The 18,840-nt window shown below is 49.0% G+C and overlaps 1 protein-coding gene across 3 annotated transcripts; it reads left to right on the plus strand.

Annotated features, from left to right (window-relative positions):
• The first annotated feature begins 407 nt into the window (after positions 1-407).
• On the plus strand, positions 408-7,518 carry BMP4 (bone morphogenetic protein 4). Of its 3 annotated transcripts, none has more exons than XM_086709718.1 (4): positions 408-500; positions 3,803-3,927; positions 5,065-5,391; positions 6,401-7,518. In XM_086709718.1, exons 1-4 carry the CDS (start codon positions 439-441, stop codon positions 7,255-7,257), a joined length of 1,371 nt encoding a protein of 456 aa, XP_086565844.1. In that variant the 5' UTR covers positions 408-438; the 3' UTR covers positions 7,258-7,518. The 3 variants fall into 3 exon arrangements, with proteins under 3 accessions (XP_086565844.1, XP_086565845.1, XP_086565846.1); XM_086709719.1 differs by having other exon boundaries at positions 426-710; positions 5,012-5,391; XM_086709720.1 differs by lacking the exon at positions 408-500 and having other exon boundaries at positions 3,695-3,927; positions 5,012-5,391.
• The last annotated feature ends 11,322 nt before the right edge of the window (positions 7,519-18,840 follow it).

The raw sequence follows: 18,840 nt of genomic DNA on the forward strand, positions 1-18,840 counted from the left end.
TAGAGGTGTTTCATTATCTCTAATTACTCAGGGTAAATGGTGATTACTCAGTGTTTTAATCATCAGTTTGGGCTGCAGTTACTCTAAACTCGGGGAAGCCCAGACTCCCATGGGTATTTTTGGAAGGAACGGCGACTAGTCGGTGCATGCTTTCTAGTACCTCTGCACGTGGTCCCCAGGTGAGCCCCGGCCGCTTCCCCGGGCTGGAGGCAGCACCGTCCGGGCCGGGGCAGCAGCTGTGGACTCCGGCGCAGCCCGGGCTTCCGGGACCCGGGCCTGCGAGGCGAGGCCCGGCGGCTGGATGGGAGGATGTGGGCGGGGCTCCCATCTCAGAAAGGGAGGCGAGCGAGGGCGGAGGGAAGAAGGGAGGGGCTGCCGGGGAAGAGGAGGAGGAAGGAAAGAAAGAAAGGGAGCGAGGGAAAGAGGGGGAAGGAGAAGATGCACGAGGGCAGAGGAGGAGGGAGGGAGGGAAGGAGAGCGGAGCCCTGTCCGGAAGCTAGGTGAGTGTGGCACCCGAGCCGAGGGACGAGAGCCTGAGACGCTGCGGCCGCTCGGGGCTGAGTAGCTCGCCTCTCTCCCTGATGGGATTCCCGTCCGCGCCGTCTCGAGCCTGCAGCGCCCCAGTCCTCGGTCCTTGCCCAGGTTCACTGCAGCCGTTCAGAGGTCCCCGGGAGCTGCTGCTGGCAAGCCCGCTACTGAAGGGACCTATGGTGAGCAAGGCTACCTGGCGAGGGGAGCCGGGCAGAGGGGGCCGGGGAGCATCCTTGGGGGGAACGGCGGGGGGGCTCAGCCTGTGGCCACCGCTAAAGGTGGCTTATTTTTTCTCCAACCGTGGTGCTAGAGGTAGGGATGCTGGCGCTGAAAGGCACTTCCACGTCTTCTGCTGTCTCTACCCAAGCCACTTTCTCCGTCCGGCGGCCCCGGGCCATTTCCACCTTTGATAGGTTCGGAGCAGAAGGGAAGGGGAAAAGAGGAGCCTCTAGTTGCGGGTCGCTGGGAAAGACTGAGGGGTCCTAAGACGAACGCGTTGCGAGGGCACTGGCGTTTGCGATCCCCGGACGGGAAGGGCCGGGAGAGAAAGGAGTGTCGGCTCCGAGGTCCTGAGAGTGTGAGAGGGCCGAGGGACCGCGAGGTGGAGAAAGAACACCTAACCAGGGCTGGTTCTCTCGCGGGGAGCGCGGTCCTGCAGCCTCCGGATCTTGCGCGCCGCCAGAGGGGCTGCGTCGAGGGGAGTGTCACCCGACCCGGCCCCCAGCCGGCGGGAGCCCCTGAGAGCACGCGATATGCCGCTGCACGACGTGCCTGCTGCACAAACTATTTTCATGAACTTGCAGCCTCCAAGGAGCCTCTCCCCTATCGTTTCCTGGTGTAGGGTTTGTAGGGACCATGGTCAGGATGCCTCGCGCTCCGGGCACGCGTCTTCCTGCGGTGTCGTGGCCCATGGGGAGTCGCTGGCGAGACGCGCTACGGACCCAGGCTCTTGCTGGTCCTCCTTGCCCAGAGCCGACTGGCAAGAGCCCTGGGATTCCTGGGTCCTTGTGGACCCCTCCCTGCGGGAGACGGGCCCGACGCTTCCGACGCTTCCTGGGCACCGCTTAGGTGGATGGACTGTGAAGATCGCAGTTTGTGGGCTGAAACCTTTGTGAGACGTTAAGCTCCCCCACCCCCTCCGCAAACGTAGACTTAGTAAACTGAGGCCATCTCTGGGCCAACTTCGGCGTCGGAAGAAGACTCAGGCGGGGAAGTAAAGGACAATCGTCACGAGTTGCATCCCTGCCTCCCCCCACTCCCAAGAAAAAGTTCTGGAGACGAATATCCTTTTCGACGTTTATCTTTTTATTTCAAAAAATGAGGGGGGCGGATTGGGGGAGGAAAACGTGATTAGAGACGAAACCTACGGAATCTGAAATTGAAACGCAACCCAATCTTGGTCCAGCCTCCGGGTTTTAGCGCCGCGCGCTCCCGCCGCCGCCCTGGGAGATTCCTTGGGGCAGAGGATTGTCCGGGGATCCCGGGCGCCCGCCCCTTCCACCGGCCCTTCGCCCCGCGGGGACTCGCTCTTCCCCGTCTGCTTTTCCCATTTCTACAGCTCCTCCCACGGGGCTTTTTTTTTTTTTTTTTTTTTTAGGGTTCCCGGCGTCTCAAATAACCCGTTTGCTCTCCCAGCCCTTTCTCAGTCAGACCCTGCGGTGGCACGGGAGCAGGAAAACCGGAGAGCCGCTCAAGAAGCGGCGCGGCGCTCCCGGGGCGCCGACCGTCGCGCAGCGGCGCCCGCGGCCTCCACACCCTGGCCGGCGGTGCCGGGCGGCGCCGGGCAGCCCGGGCTCGGAGGGAGGGCTGAGAGCTTGATTCCTTACTCTTCCTCAAAGGCTTCCCGCGAGTGCCCCCGAGAAGGAAACCAAGTTTGAGGGAGAGAGGCGGGCAAGTTGAGCTTCCCGTCTCTGAAACGACTGGAGGCTGGAACTGGGAAGAGCCGCAGGGAAGGGAGGCCGGGTGCAGTGGCCACGGGAGCGGGAGTCCGGGGCTCGGGACCCGGCGCGGGCCGGGGCCGACGCAGAGTCGCGCGGGACAGATTTTCGAAAAGGCCCCAGTGCAGAACGACCCACGCCTGCAGCATCTCCCGTTAGGCAGGACATCCCGGTAGTTCCTCGAGCTGTGGGTTGGTAGAATTCTTGAAGAAATATTTGCTGCGACTCTGCAGCTGGTGCAAAGGAGGAAGGGGGTGGGGGAAGGAAGTGGCGGGGGGGGAGGAGTGGTGGTTTCAAAAATAAGACAATCTGGAGAGAGAGGGAGAGACGTAGACACAGAGGTCGAGCGCAGGCCGAAATCTGTTCACGGTTTTCTCGACTCCTTGGAACGCAGCGGGATTTCGTTTCTGCGCTGGGTCGGGAGTTGTAAAACCTCAGCGACATTAAGACCCGAAACTTGTGATGCGCTCTTTCCGCGGCGACGTCTCCTTTTGAGTCCTCCCCTCCGCCTTGAATGGCCCGCCGACCGCTTTCTTTGGGGATTTGCTTTGCTCGGAGAGGACCCCCCGGCCGACGCGGTGCGGAGATTCTCCGAAATGGGAGCGCAGAAAATAGCCCCACGGCCGCTCCCTCCCCACTTTCCCACACCGATCTCCGCCCAACACCTCCCCCTCCGGCCCGGTGCGTGACAGGGGTGGCAGCTTTGGGCTAGGAGCTCCAGCACCAGCCTGGCTCCTCTGAGCACTCGCAGGCGTTCGCCTGGGGGTGACCGGCTGTCGCTGGAAGAAATATCTGGCCTCGCGGAGACCCCGGGGAGGAAGTGGCGGGGTGCGTGCGCGCGCGCCCGTTTGTGTGTCCCGAAGCGCTTTCCTTTTTAAGTGCCCCTCGGTTGGTGAGGCTTTGAGCTGCCGGGACGCCGCCCCCGCTCCCGGCCCCACTTGAGCCGAGTTCGCGCCAAGAGGCGCAGCCCGTATCCTCCGGCTTCAGGTCGGGGGCGAGGGCCCGGCCCGCTGCACCGAACGCCGCAGGTAGAAGCGAGGACCTCGCTCCTCCGCGTACTGCTCCCGGGGACCGGCCGGGGGCTGCTCCGAGCGCCGCCCGGAGCTCCTCCCGGACCGCAGGCGGCTCCGGCGGCCGGCGCGGGGGTTGGCCTCTCCTCGAGGGGGCGGGGCCGCGGGGGGAGGGCGCGCGGGCCCTTTCGCCGCCCGCTGCGGGAAGGGCGGGCTCCTCCGTGCGCGGGGCGGGCCCTCTGCGTTCACGTGACTCAGAGGGGCTGGAAGAAAAACAGAGTCTGTCTGCGCCAGAGTCTCATTATATTCAAATATTCATTTTAGGAGCCATTCCGTAGTGCCATCCAGAGCAACGCACTGCCGCAGCTCCTCTGAGCCTTTCCAGCAAGTTTGTTCAAGATTGGCTGTCAAGAATCATGGACTGTTATTATATGCCTTGTTTTCTGTCAGTGAGTAGACACCTCTTCCTTCCCCCCTCCTGGGATTTCACTCTGCCCTCCCCACCCCTGCTCGCCTTGTGTCCCTCCCGTCGGACCTTTTTTCCAGAGTTCACACTCCGCTTTCTGGCAGCGCTGTCGCTTTCTTCTTGGCCGGGCAGCCGCGGGGCTCTGAGCGTACCGGTTTTGTTTAGAGTGCTGCTTGCTCCCACTCGCGCTCTCAGATCGGGTGCGTTGCAAGAAAGGGGAGCAAGAGGGGGCTAAAGAGATGAAAGGTCCTCAGCCCCGGGTTGTACCTTCTGGGCAACCACACACACACACAGACACACACGCACGCACACTTAACTGGGGAGCACCTAGTGCCCCCGTGCATGTTCCCAGCTGCTTGTCAAAAGTCACAGAGGTCTCTCTCGGAATCATCCCACTCCCCCGCCCCCCTCCTTTCCTGGGAGTGAGTAGCGGGCGCGATCAGATGCTTTTTGCTGGGCATTTCAAACTCATCAGCCACAGTAAAATAAACCGTCAAGTCACTGGGTCAGCTCCCAGACCACGACCTCGGCCTCAGCCTCTGGACCCTGCCGCCCAGTGTCTTCGCCCACCCTCCCGCTCCGAACCAGCTGGAAGTTGTGGAAGGAAGGCGGAGGAAGAAGGGGGGGGGGGGGGTGTGGAGGAAGAGGGAGAGAGGCTGAAGGTCTGAAGTGGAGAGCAGTGGCATTATAGGTCTCCCTCCCCCACCCTTTCTTACCCCCTCAATGTTAACTGTTTATCCTTGAAGAAACCAAGCTGAGATCATGGCTCAGATAGCAGTTGGGACAAAAAAAGATTAACAGGATGGAGGCTATCTGATTTGGGGTTATTTGACTGTAAACAAGTTAGACCAAGTAATTACAGGGCAATTCCTACTTTCAGGCCGTGCATGGCTGCAGCTGCTGATGGTGGGGGTGTGTGAGGGAGAAGACACAAACTTGATCTTTCTGACCTGTTTTACATTTGACCCTCCATCGCTAGCCTTATATGCATATGCAGAGACATCTCTATTTCTCCAGTTATCGGTGTTTATTTATTCTTTAACCTTCCACCTCCTCCCCCTCCCCAGAGACACCATGATTCCTGGTAACCGAATGCTGATGGTCGTTTTATTATGCCAAGTCCTGCTAGGAGGCTCGAGCCATGCTAGTTTGATACCTGAGACGGGGAAGAAAAAAGTCGCCGAGATTCAGGGCCACGCGGGAGGACGCCGCTCAGGGCAGAGCCATGAGCTCCTGCGGGACTTCGAGGCTACACTTCTGCAGATGTTCGGGCTGCGCCGCCGGCCGCAGCCTAGCAAGAGCGCCGTCATCCCAGATTACATGCGGGATCTTTACCGGCTCCAGTCTGGGGAGGAGGAGGAGGAAGAGCAGACCCACAGCGTCGGTCTGGAGTACCCTGAGCGCCCCGCCAGTAGGGCCAACACCGTGAGAAGCTTCCACCACGAAGGTCAGTCCCTGAGGAGAGTCTGGCGGTGGCGGGGTGGGGGTGTGGGGGGGGGGGTGGGGGGGCGCTAGTAGGGCTGGTTGGTGGGACAGTGGAAGCCCTGGGGGACAAGAGTTCAGGTTACATCAAAGCCCCAAATCCTGGAGGCCGGGAACAGAGCTGCTTACCTCCAAGAGCTGTGGCTGAATTTATTTTTTAGAGACAGAGGGGAGGGGTTTCTGGGGCGAGGGAATGACACCACTCAGACGTGGGCTAGCCCCCGCGGTGTGTTTTTGCTATATCAAAGTCTTTTCTGCCAGGTTTTCTGCCCGTTTTTTTCAAAGCACCTACTGAATTTAATATTACAGCTGTGTGTTTGTCAGGTTTATTCAATAGGGGCCTTGTAATCCGATCTGAATGTTTCCTAGCGGATGTTTCTTTTCCAAAGTAAATCTGAGTTATTAATCCACCAGCATCATTACTGTGTTGGAATTTATTTTCCCCTCTGTAACATGATCAACAAGGCATGCTCTGTGTTTCCAAGATCGCTGGGGAAATGTTTAGTAACATACTCGAAAGTGGAAGAAGAGGGAGAGGGTAGTTGTGTGCCTGTTTCCTCCCGCCTCTGCTCTGTTGGCCCCCCTTTTTCTTTATAACCACTTGTAAAGAAAACTGTGTACACAAAGCCAAGAGAGCTTTAAAAGGGGAGTCTGATGGTGGTGGAGTAAAGAGTTGACACATGGAAATTATTAGACATATAAAGGAGGTTGGGAGATCCTTTCTGTCTTTGGTGCTCGCTGCATGCTAGCTAAGTTTTGCTGGTTTGCTAGCTGCCCGTGTATCTGCTCCTTCAAATGAAAAGGTATGCTTCTTTCCCCAAATAGGCTTCCACTATGGAAGCAGAATTCACCACTCATCACCCAGTGCTTCTTGACTGAAGCTATTTCTTGACTTTTTTAACTCTCAAAAAAGTTAATGTGCTTTTTTTTTTCCCCCTTTTCCCTTTTTTCTTTTCCTCCTCAACGGTGCCTAGAACATTTGGAGAACATCCCAGGGACCAGCGAAAACTCTGCTTTTCGTTTCCTCTTTAACCTCAGCAGCATCCCAGAGAACGAGGTGGTCTCTTCCGCAGAGCTTCGACTCTTCCGGGAGCAGGTGAACCAGGGCCCCGATTGGGAGCAGGGCTTTCACCGAATAAACATTTATGAGGTTATGAAGCCCCCGGCAGAAGTGGTGCCTGGGCACCTCATCACACGACTACTGGACACGAGACTGGTCCACCACAATGTGACACGGTGGGAAACTTTTGATGTGAGCCCTGCGGTCCTTCGCTGGACCCGGGAGAAACAGCCGAACTATGGGCTGGCCATTGAGGTGACTCACCTCCATCAGACACGGACCCACCAGGGCCAGCATGTCAGGATTAGCCGATCGTTACCTCAAGGGAGTGGGGATTGGGCCCAGCTCCGGCCCCTCCTGGTCACTTTTGGCCATGATGGCCGAGGACACGCCTTGACCCGACGCCAGAGGGCCAAACGTAGCCCCAAGCATCACCCACAGCGGGCCCGGAAGAAGAATAAGAACTGCCGTCGCCACTCGCTCTACGTGGACTTCAGCGATGTGGGCTGGAATGATTGGATTGTGGCCCCACCAGGCTACCAGGCCTTCTACTGCCACGGGGACTGCCCCTTTCCACTGGCCGACCACCTCAATTCCACCAACCATGCCATTGTGCAGACCCTGGTCAACTCTGTCAACTCCAGTATCCCCAAAGCCTGTTGTGTTCCCACTGAATTGAGCGCCATCTCCATGCTGTACCTGGATGAGTATGACAAGGTGGTACTGAAAAATTATCAAGAGATGGTAGTAGAGGGATGTGGGTGCCGCTGACGTCAGGCAGTCTTCGGGGACACACAAGTTCCCATCCACTCACCCACACACTACACAGACTGCTTCCTTATAGCTGGACTTTTATCTTTAAAAAGAAAAAAAAAAAAAGGAAAAAAAAAAAAAACCTAAACATTCACCTTGACCTTATTTATGACTTTACGTGCAAATGTTTTGACCATATTGATCATATATTTTGACAAAATATATTTATAACTACATATTAAAAGAAAAAATAAAATGAGTCATTATTTTAAAGGTAAACTGTTCCTTTTCTCTTTAATCCGTTCTCTTTTCCTTCTGCCCCATCTCTTTTGAAAGAGATTTATGTGCCACCCCCGCCCCCCTCCAACCCCCCTGTTAAGGAGGGGCTGGGGGCAGGATGGAAGTCAGAGGGTGGTAACTAGAGGTGGTGAAGTTGGAGGGACAGGAAGTAAACTGATGGTAGAGAGATGGTAATTGCCAGGATGAATTGTTTTCCATTTCTATTTAATGTTAACAAGGACGCAGCATCCTCTCCCATCTGGATGACACATGCCTTGGAGAAACAGTGGGATGAAAGGAGTAGGCCAGATTAAAGACTCAGATTTGGGCTCCTTGTACATCTTCTGTTTTTGCTCACCTGTGAGAGGTGCGTCCCAGCTGAGTGTGATGGATAGAGTCTCAACTCTAAGGAATGATTCCCACTGCAGTTTTATGGTAGCTAGGGTGTTTCCATTTATTATAGGCACCGATGATGTATTTTCAAACCAAAACTAATTTGTACATTCACATATTAATGTGTATGTGTGTGTGTGCGTTTGTTTTGACAGGCTTTGGGGTGGGGTGGGGGGGGGTGAAGTGGGTTTTATTGAATAGAACAAAAAATGTGCCTTACCTTTGAAAAGTTTGGTGACCAGTATTTTAATATACCACAGTGGTGGAATCCTCCAATGTCTCTTGGCTTTTGCCCCCTGTCCTTCTATTCCCCACACGAAGGCCTAAAATTCTAACAGATTGGGCTTGGGTGGCAATGGGATCAGATACTGAAGGGTCAAAACTGCTAAGTAGGCATTGTGAACACATTCTCCCATATGCAACACGAAGTCCAGTTCCAGCTCCCTTACCTCTCGGTGCTGTCTGCTCGCCCTTCTAGAGCTGGGCAGAGAGTAATGCATCTAGTGGATGTGCTCGCCCTTCTAGAGCGGGACAGAGAGTAATGCATCTAGTAATGCATCTTCAAGGAGAAAGCTCAATTTTTGGCCAAAGGGAAAAAGGAAAACGCTAATGTGTGTGAGTCCCCCTCAGTTAAGGGATGCCTAGAACTACATGGATATAGAAGCTAAGAGGATCGGAGGAAGAGACCCTGGCTTTTTCTTACTTGCCACCAGCAACTAAATTAAGCCCTGGAATTTTAGCCTGCGTAGGTTCATTTCTTATGTGTGTACTTTTCCCTGGGAAGGTTTGGGGCAAAAGCTTTGTCTTTATAGTCTGTGTAAGGTGGGCTGATAGGAGTGCGTTTCTCCCTTGTGAAGGTGTAGACACCAGTGGCCGTGGTGGTGGTGGAGGGGGGCACCCCTGCATTCATGTACACAACTCTTCCCAGTGCTTTTGGAGGTGGGGTGGGTGAAGCAGGATTCATTTTTGTTTTTAATTACCGAAGCCCTACAATCCTCCAAAAGGAGCAGCTTAGTGGAAACCAATAAAAATAGAAGTGGAGCGGCTGCCAAAGCCCCAGCTCCCCGGAGAGCGCAGGTGGAGAGAGGAGATCAGAGCCCCAGGCAAAGGCAGCAAGACTCCAAGGTTCCTCCAAAACTCCCTGCAAAGAGGGATATGTGCCTCCCTCCTCCAGCCCCCCAGGTCGCTGCCCCTTTGATTAATGGTATAGAGGTCGAATAAATCATTTAGGGGAAGCCCATTATGGGTTCCCCTCAGGCGGCCTCGTTTTGTTTCACCAGATTTCCAGCAACTTTCTGAAATGTCCGTGTCATTGGAAAGGAACCCGCAGGTCTCTAGCACTTGGACAAATTATCAGAGGGCGAATCCTGAGCCTGGTGGCAGCCAGGCTCAGGTCACTTTCTAGCAACCACCCTGCCCCCCAACCCCCCCCCCCCCCCCCCTTCTACTGGCTTATTTTCAGGAATGGATAATGTTGTTTATTTGTTCAGCCAAATATTTGGTCTGGGGAATTTACCGTGAAATTCTGTGAATTGCATATACCTAGTTAACAAAATAGTCCTAATGCCACAAATGTTAGCATGAAGAACGACGAGCTATGGCCAGCTTTAACTCTTTAAATTCTGTTTAAAGGCAGAATTTTGAAGTCATAGTCCTGAGGCCCAGGGGATAAGGAATTGTGTGTGGAGATGATTTAATTTAGGGTACAGTGTTCTATCTTGGACTAATGCTCGACCCAGTACTTTAGGGAAGTTGTAGACTGATTCTCGGCCTCGCTTTTGGATCAAGCCTGCCACCCCGCCCCGCCCCCCCCCCCCCCCCATCTCTTTTTCCCAAAGAAATGTTCCCTTTACTTGAAGAAAGCTGGGGTGGGAGGATCGCTCTTGAGGAGTTCAGCAAAGTCGTAACCACATCAGAAGAGATCCTCCGTCGATCCCGGCCCAACCTTTAAACTGGAACGGGCTTCCGAGGAGCTTAAGGAAAAAAAAAAAGGGGGGGGGGAGGGGGTAGGGGCCCGGAACGCATCACACATTCCCCCGGCTCCGTTGCATAATTCGCTCAGAACCTGCCAGGTGACCTGCTGACTTTGTTTTCTGTCTTGACCATGCTTCATTCCACCACCCCCTTGCCGCCGGGCAGCACCACACTGAGAGGGCTCGGGGCGGCCGCGGCGCTGGCAGCCCCCAATAATCACCCGGCCTTGGACGGACGTCAAGATCCCGCCCGACAGGCTCCGCCCCGCGCCTGCTCCCGGAGCTCCCCCGGTCCGCGGCGGCGGGGGCGCCAGGGGGCGTCCTCCCCGCCTAAGACTGGACGGTGCACTCGGCGGCTGCGCCGGAGAAGCGCCGCGGGCTGCGTCCCCTCAGCCTCCTAGCCAGATTGTGGGTTTCAGGTCCCCCCACCCGACCCGACCACCCGTCCAGCTCAGCCGCGCTCGGGGCCCCGGGCGCTCAGGTGAAGCCCTGCAAAGACAGATGGATCTGATTAGTGCACCCAGGTCCTAAGGGCGTGTGCTCGGCACATTTAATGTGAAATGGGGTCAAGCGGCCATGCGGAGCGGTGGAGTCTGGGGAGAAATTCACCCGGGTGGAGGCGCCTAAGAAGGGTCGAGATCTTTAGGCATTTTCCGTGGGCAGCCGAAAGCAGAAATTAGGAAGCAACGCTCTGCTTTGCGCAGAGTGGGTCCACATCTTGGAGTGACAGACTGGCAGCGTGGGTGAGTGAGAACGACCCACTTGACAGAGAGGGTTGGACCCCCCAAGATGCCCTCTCAGCTTCCTTGGGGTGTACAGAACCCTGGGGTCTGGCTGATTTGCCTGTATGCCCTACCTCCCCAGTGCAAGGAAGGAAAACAGAAAAGGCCTATGATGTTCAAGAATGGGTTGACTCATTTCTTCGAGAAACGAGATGCCAAAGCAGTAATGCTTGCCGGGTCTCCTCTCGGCCTGTGGGTCTCCCAGGGACCCACAGTGCCCAAACCCTCACCCACCACCCAAAGGCCAGGGCTCATAATGGTGATCCCAAAGCTGAATCAAGGAAAATAAGCTGGAGGCCCAAGTCTCCAAGCTGTTTGTGCTCAATGGTACTTTGTTTTCAACACAGAGCAGGTTGTGTAAAATGTACGTGCATTCTCATTTTTAAAGAATAATACAAAAGCAACGTTGGTGACCTTACATTACCTGAGAACCAGAAAGTTATTAGTATTCCCTGGAGGAATTTAAGGCTAGCTGGTGGACTGCCAAAGTAGAATTCATGCAGAATTATTCAGGCATATTATCTGAGATAGACTAGCACAATCCTGAAAACTGGAAATCAATTCAGAGTGGTTAGAAATGTGGCCCCAGTGGCCCCATTTCCCCATGTTTTCAACACTTAGTGGCAGAATAAATAAACGATTCAAAACTGCAGCGGTTACCAGTGAGGCAAAGTGGCTGGTTTTAGGAAAAATTGTCAATTGCTCTAATATTTAAAAAAAAAAAATACTGGAAAATTTGAAAAATAAAAAACTCAAGGTATGCAACATTTAGTCAATTCTAGAAAAAAAATTACAATAATTGTTCACTGAGGAAGCCATTTGAAATTAGCGTTAATAAGTCACTTTACTTAAGGTATTAACTGAAGCAAGTTCCAATTGTCTCCGCTTTTTCTCTGTCTCTTCAAAATCTTCTCTGAAAACCCTGAGTGAAAATATAAATGTTGTTTGTTCTTCAGAACAAACTATTCAGAAAATATAACACTATAGGATTCATTTCTATAGAAATGTTTACTGTGTGAAATTTGAGGAAAAGAGGACAAGATGGAACCATAATTTGCTGAGTTATGTTACTAATGAGAATTTCTTAAGCCTGGCTTTCAGTCGCTTTTGCCAGTTTCTGAAGAAAAGATATTGATCTCTCTTGACGTCTTATGACTTGTTTTCCAACAGCAATATTTAAAATAAGACAATCCCCCCCCAAGTCCTTGAGCCCCTCAACAGGATGCAAATAGATTCTGTTTTTGCATAGTTTAATTGTTATTACTTTAGCAGTATTTTTTTTTTTCAGTTTTACTAACTAAAGCCATGGCCAGTAGATAATTTTCCTGAGGATCCAAAGCATACTGATCGAAAGTTTAAAATACTGGATTCTATTCTTTACTCTTGAAATTGTTTCTCTGTCCTTCTGGTACCAGCCATTGACTCCATCCCGCACATAGTTGCCAGGATTCAGTTGAGAAAATGTATAATTGTGTTCATCTTAAGCTTTATGCTGATTTAATTTTGAATCCTTGTCATCAAAGCAGTTTGTTATTAAGATAGAACCCAGGTGAAGGGCACCTGGATGGCTCAGTTGGTGAAGCCTCTGACTTTGGCTCAGGTCATGATCTCGAGGTTCCCAGTTTGAGCCCTGCATCGGGCTCTGTGCTGACAGCTCAGAGACTGGAGCCTGCTTGGGATTCTGTGTCTCCCTCTCTCTCTGCCCCTCCCCCGCTCACACTCTGTGTGTGTCTCTTTCTCAAAAATAAATAAACATTAAAAAAAAAAGGTAGGACCCAGGTGAAGAGTCCAGAGATATGCACATTCTGAGAGAGAGAGAGAGATAGAGAGAGAGAGGGAGAGAGAGGAAAGAATTTCTTATTGAATTCAGTTAGGCTTAGATGTCTATTGATTATTCTGAAAATGTAGTGTTGTTTTTCAAGGCTAATAACAGGTATGGTTATGGATATACCAATATTCTTTAAATTCATCTAGGATTCCAAAGTAGAAAAAGGTGTATCTTTCGAGAACTGACTTATAAACCCTTTTCAAGTGTTTCAGTGAGCACTATATAACCCAAAGCATGAACTTCCCACCAGAAAGTTCAGACTCAGGTATTTAATGTGCAGTTGTAATATCTCATTCTAGTTGCTTAAAGGCAACGATGTCTTTCCTCCTTCTAGTGTTTCTAGTCTGTATTTAAATATTTTAAAGAAATTTATAAGAAAGCAAATTTGCTTGTAGCCTCATCATCCTAAAACAACTATTTATGTTTTTCTATGTTGTTTTTCAGCCTTTGTTCATATATTTACATGTTGTCACATAGCTTTTATTTTGTCTTGTTTTTCTTAAAGAAAATTTAATAACCGTGACATATTTAGGATTTCAAACGTATTATATATATATATATATATATATATATATATACACATATATATACATATATATATATATATATATATATATATATATATATATATATATATGTTAATGTGGATCACCTTCCCTCCTTTGTGAAAGTAGGTTGGGTATACAGCTTACATAGTTACCTCAGGTAATTTTAAGCAGCCTGGCTATAATAGCAGAGGTATGGGCATCACTTCCAAATTTCATTAAAATTCTTCCTGATTTCATTAAGTCTCAACTATTGTGGTCCCAGTACTAAACAGAATGCTCCTTGTGTGCTTTAAGTATCCTAAAAAAATGACATCTAGGGCTCAGACAATTTTATACTAGAGGACTTGTACCTCTCCTATTTAATCGTCTTGGGAATATGTTCCTTCTCTGGAGAAAGTCAGTTGTGACCCAGACAATGAAAGACATACTAAAGAGCTCTGTCTCATATACTCAGAAGTCATTGGTTGAGCAATTCCCTACGGGACTCAACGTGCGCCCCTCATTTTCTGGCCCTGACTTAGTGCACTGGTTTTATTGGGAGCTGAGGCTGATGGGAAAGGGGCGTAGAATGATGGAAATACAGTAATTACCAAATTGAAACCTATTCAGTTAGGTTACTGGGCTCAGAACCGACCTTGACACTTGCAACCTCCAGATTCCAGTTGGTTGGGGTCAAACACAAATGTCGAGTTGCTGAGTGATTTCCACATGCTTCTTTTGTGTACCTTCACCAGGGCAGACAAAAGATGTTTTTCCAATGGGACTCATTCTTTAGGAGGCCTGACCCTTGAAGGAGCAAACTAATCTCAGGTGATTTTGAGGTTTTAGGGCACTAAGAGAACTTTTAGAGCATGGAGAAGTAATTTGTTCAATGGTTCCTTAAAAGAGTTAATTTATCTCCAAAAGGTGAGTTCCTTTACTATCCTGGGTCCTTCACTTCCTCTGGGATCAGACTCATAATTTGCATAGCAAAGCATTCCATTTCACTGGAAAGGAGGAGGTGGGGACCTTTACCAGGGAGAGTCAGTTTTCCCACAGTCTTTCACAACTCAGGAGTGTGCTAAGTGGGGTTGATCAACCTTTCCCCTCCCCTAAACTCCAAAAGTTCAGACTCTTTTGCTCACTATCTATCTTGAGATTGAGCAGTTTTTCCGGATGGAAGAGTTGTTGGATTTAGCAAATAGTTGTTGAGAAGACAGGTCTGCTTAGCATCGTTGCTTAGTTTGGCCAGTTTAGTGTGGACTTGCAGGTGAAACCCCAGGAAAACAAACAAACCCCACTCACATGCCTCCTCGTCTTTTTTACAGACATCAAATTTTATTTTCAATTAGAAAAAAAAAAACCAGATAAGGCAAAGAGGAGGTTTTCCATATATCGATGACAGCCTGATTGGGCATGCTACAAATTTATCTTGGTATTATGTTTGTCACTTGGCTCTCCTGCTTGTTCTACTCAGTCATACAGGCAGTTAAATCACAGTCTCCGAGGGCCTCCACTTTGTGTAGGTTATTGTTTACTTGATTGTCACTTAACGATTCTCCAGAACCAGCTCATAATTTATTTTAACCAAATATGCTCTACCTTAGAGACCCACCATTATAAATACAGGGGACTTTTCAGCATTCTGGAAGATTGGACCCTCTGAGGTTCAAATTAGCATGAGATCTACCAGTGCTTCTTTTAATGTGCTTATTATTTCCAAATTGGGAGGTTAGTCACAGGGATCTGAGGGAAGAAACCAGGCTTTTAATAAGCTCTGTCAGTCACAAGGGGCAATTGGAAAAATATAAAACATTTGCCGCTAGAAGCCAAATTGTGATTTTGAGTCGAAACTATTGCAGTTTGAACATTTGTGGGAGAATCTAAATCTTGCCCTATCTCCCTAAGATCAGTGATGTTGTATGAGAAGCCATGGTGACTTTAAGAACAGCAAATTTAGAGAAATACTAGAGGAAGGAGAATGGCAAGCAGGACAAAATGATCTGTGGTCTTTTCTGCACTGTTCTACCCATTGACAGAGTTTACAGGCTTCTTTAAGAGAAGCATGGTTTGGGGAGGGGGAGTATAACCAGATGGGGGTGAATTAGGAAGGGGCTTCTATTTTCCCTAGAATAAGATATGTAAAAATGTATTCTGGTTGTGCATACATAATTAAATATAAATACCCAGAATTTAAGCAGAAAAGTAAGCTGCTCAGAAGACAAACATGCATTTACATAGAATTGATTGCATCCCCGTATTGTAATGCTGGGATGTTGTTGTTTTTGTTTGTTTGTTTGTTTGTTTGTTTGTTTTTAAAGGCATAGCTATGCAAATAAGTAGAAGCCTGGCCATCAGTGGGAAAATTATGATGAACAGGAAAATGCCCTTGAGGTTAACTTAATGCAACACGAAAATCTCCTTGAACGTTTTTTATGGCACTTGAAAGATCTTCAGATGGGTCAATGAGTGGGGAAGGATATTCCCTCAAGTTTTAGGGTAATAATAGTAGACTGGCCTTAGCAGATATAAAAATATGTTACAAAATGACGATCATAAGAAGCTCCTTTCTAAGGTTATCAACAGAAAAAGGGATCAATGAAATGAGCAGATAGCTGAGAAATAGGTTTAAGATACTGTTAGAGCTCAACACCTGACAAATTAGAAGCAATAAGTGTAGGTACAGGAATTACTAGGAAATGCTACTTGGTTAAATGCATATCATGCAAAAATGATTTAATAGAGATGTGTAAGTCACACCAATCTTTAGAATATCTAAACATAGTAAAGAGTTAACCATGTTGGGGTGCCTGGGTGGCCCAGTTGGTTAAGTGTCTGACCCTTGATCGGCTCAGGTCATGATCTCACTGTTTGTGGGGCTCTGGGCTGACAGTGCAAAGCCTGCTTGGCGGTACTTTCTCTCCCTCTCTCTGCCCCTCTCCCACTCACGTGCATGCACTGTCTCTCTTTCTCTCAAAGATAAACATAAAAAAAAAAATGAAGAGTTAACCATGTTTTTAAGTATAGGAAAATTGAATTGCCTGTTATCCAACCTATTGAAGAAACACACGTTCAGACTACTTAAGAAATTGACCTTCATTAAAGGTAAAGAAACTAGGTTTGATATGTAGAGGGTTTCTTTTATTTATTTATTTATTTATTTATTTATTTATTTATTTTTTTCAACGTTTATTTATTTTTGGGACAGAGAGAGACAGAGCATGAACGGGGGAGGGGCAGAGAGAGAGGGAGACACAGAATCGGAAACAGGCTCCAGGCTCTGAGCCATCAGCCCAGAGCCTGATGCGGGGCTCGAACTCACAGACCGCGAGATCGTGACCTGGCTGAAGTCGGACGCTTAACCGACTGCGCCACCCAGGCGCCCCGAGGGTTTCTTTTATTTAAAAAAAATTTTAAGCTTATTTATTTTGAGAGACAGTGTGAGCTGGGGAGGGGCAGAGAGAGATAGAGAGGTAGAGAGAGAATCCCAAGCAGGCTCTGAAGAGTCAATGCAGAGCCCAGTGTGGGGCACCAACTCACAAAACCACGAGATCATGAGCTGAGCTGAAACCAAGAGTCAGACGCTTAACCAACTGAGCCACCCAGATGCCCTGGTATGTAGAGGTTTAAAAAAAAATCATGGCAAAATGTAATAAACATAAAAGGCAAAGCAACAGAGTATGAATAGGACATTTCTTGATAAATATTTACTCTAAAATATAAAATTGTGGCTATCATCCAAAGTCCAAATGAAGATTTATAGTCAAAGTAACTGAACAGACACTTTAGACCAGAGGTTGGCAAGCTTTTTCTGTAAAGGGCCAGATAGTAAGTGTTTCAGCCTTTGTTGACCACAGGTTTTTGTCACAGCTCCTCGGCTCTGCGAGTGTGGCACAAAAGCAGCCACAGAGAATAGTAAACAAATGCACGAGGCTGTGTGCCAATAAAACTTTATTCATGAACACACAAATTTGAATTTCGTATTATTTTCACATGTTATAGTATTTGTCTTTTGATTTTTAATTATTTTTTTTAAGTTTGTTTATTTTGAGAGAGAGCATGAGCAGGGGAGGAGCAGAGGGAGAGGGAGAGAGAGAATCGCAAGCAGGCTCCATGCTATCAGCGCGGAGCCTGATGTGGGGCTTGAACTCACAAACCATGAGATCATGAACTGAGCCAAAACCAAGAGTCAGAGAGAGAGAGGCTTAACTGACTGAGCCACCCAGTCTAAAAATATAAAAACTAAAAATATAAAAACTATTCTTAGTTCAGGGCCTGTAGAGCAATAAGGCAGCAGGCTAGATTTGGCCTGAAAGTCAACTCCTGCTTTTGGCCAGTGTTCCCCAAAGCATTTTCCTTGAAACAACAGTCTCAAGAGATTTTTTATGAAAAAAGAATGTTGTGACCAAATATATTTGGGAAACCCTGTGAACTATGTTACCCTCTTTGAAATTTACAATGAATATTCACATTGTAAAACCCTTGAAAGTCTCACAGGGAGAAACCTGCTTAACTTTGGTCAACCCAGTGACGCTTCTTCAAATTATTTAACCATAATGCCCCCTTTTGTCTCACAGATCTTAACGCTACAAGGCTTTTGCACAATTGGGCCCTTCCCCATCTCTCTGAGGACACTTCAGGCCTCTTTTCTTCTTGTTAACAGGATGCCAGCCACACAGGTTTTCTTTCTGTTGTTTAACCACCACATATCTTCATTCCTGCCTTGGGTGTTTTTCTATCCGCTGTTCCCCATGTTGAAGAGTTTCTGCTGCGAGATCTTCACAAGGCTGGGCTTGTTCAGTTCCCAGCCCGAGTGTCTCCTCAGTGAGGCTGTCTCAGATGTCCTGCTCTAGAACGGCTCTCTCCTTCCAGCGTGCTCAGCTGCAGGAATCAGGCTGTGTTCTTCACTGAGTAAGAAATTTTCTCTCTCTCTGTGGTTGTGGATGTGTCATCTCACTGCAATGAAATCTCCACGAGACTGAGAACCTGGCCCCTCTTGTCTTCCTGTCTTGAGATGAAGCATCTGCCATATAAAATACATGCAATATAATTTTATCCAGATAAATTGAGATATAGATATAGAAATATAGAGATGGGGGAGGGGAGGAGGGGGAGAGGAAGTATTTCACAAATCACATTTCACATTTTTGGATATGCTATTTTGTGCAAAAGAAAATACAAATGCTAAATTATCGCTTGAAAAAGCACACGATGTCAGGGGTGCCTGGGTGGCTAGGTCAGTTAAGCAACTGATTTTTTTTTTTTTAATTTTTTAAAATGTTTATTTCTTTTAGAGAGAGACAGAGTGCAAGTAGGGGCAGGGCAGAGAGAGAGGGAGACACAGAATCCGAAGAAGGATCCAGGCTCTGAGCTGTCAGCACAGAGCCCAATGCGGGGCTCGAACCCAGGAACCAAGAGATCGTGGCCTGAGCCCATGATGGCTGCTCAACCGACTGAGCCACCCATGTGCCCCAGGAACTTATTCATGATTTCAGCTCAGGTCATGATCTCAGGGTTGTGGGATGGAGCCCTGTGTCAGGCTCCTCGCTGAGTGTGCAGGCTGCTTGAGATTCTCTCTCTTCCTCTCTCTGCCCTTCCCCATGCTCCCTCTCTCTTTCTCAAACTGAATAAATAAACTTAAAAAAAAATGCACAATGTCACTAGTAGTTACATTGCAAATTGATACACATAAAGTTTATATTCCAACTCAAATTTACTCTAAACAGCTTATGTAATCACACCCATCAATTGCCTAGGTTTCTCTAAATGAATTTATATATGTATGCATGTATGTATGTATGTATGTATTTATCTGGGGC

This window comes from Puma concolor, chromosome B3, assembly GCF_028749965.1.
Source record: "Puma concolor isolate L17-30 chromosome B3, mPumCon1.1.hap2, whole genome shotgun sequence".
Taxonomy (NCBI): domain Eukaryota; kingdom Metazoa; phylum Chordata; class Mammalia; order Carnivora; family Felidae; genus Puma; species Puma concolor.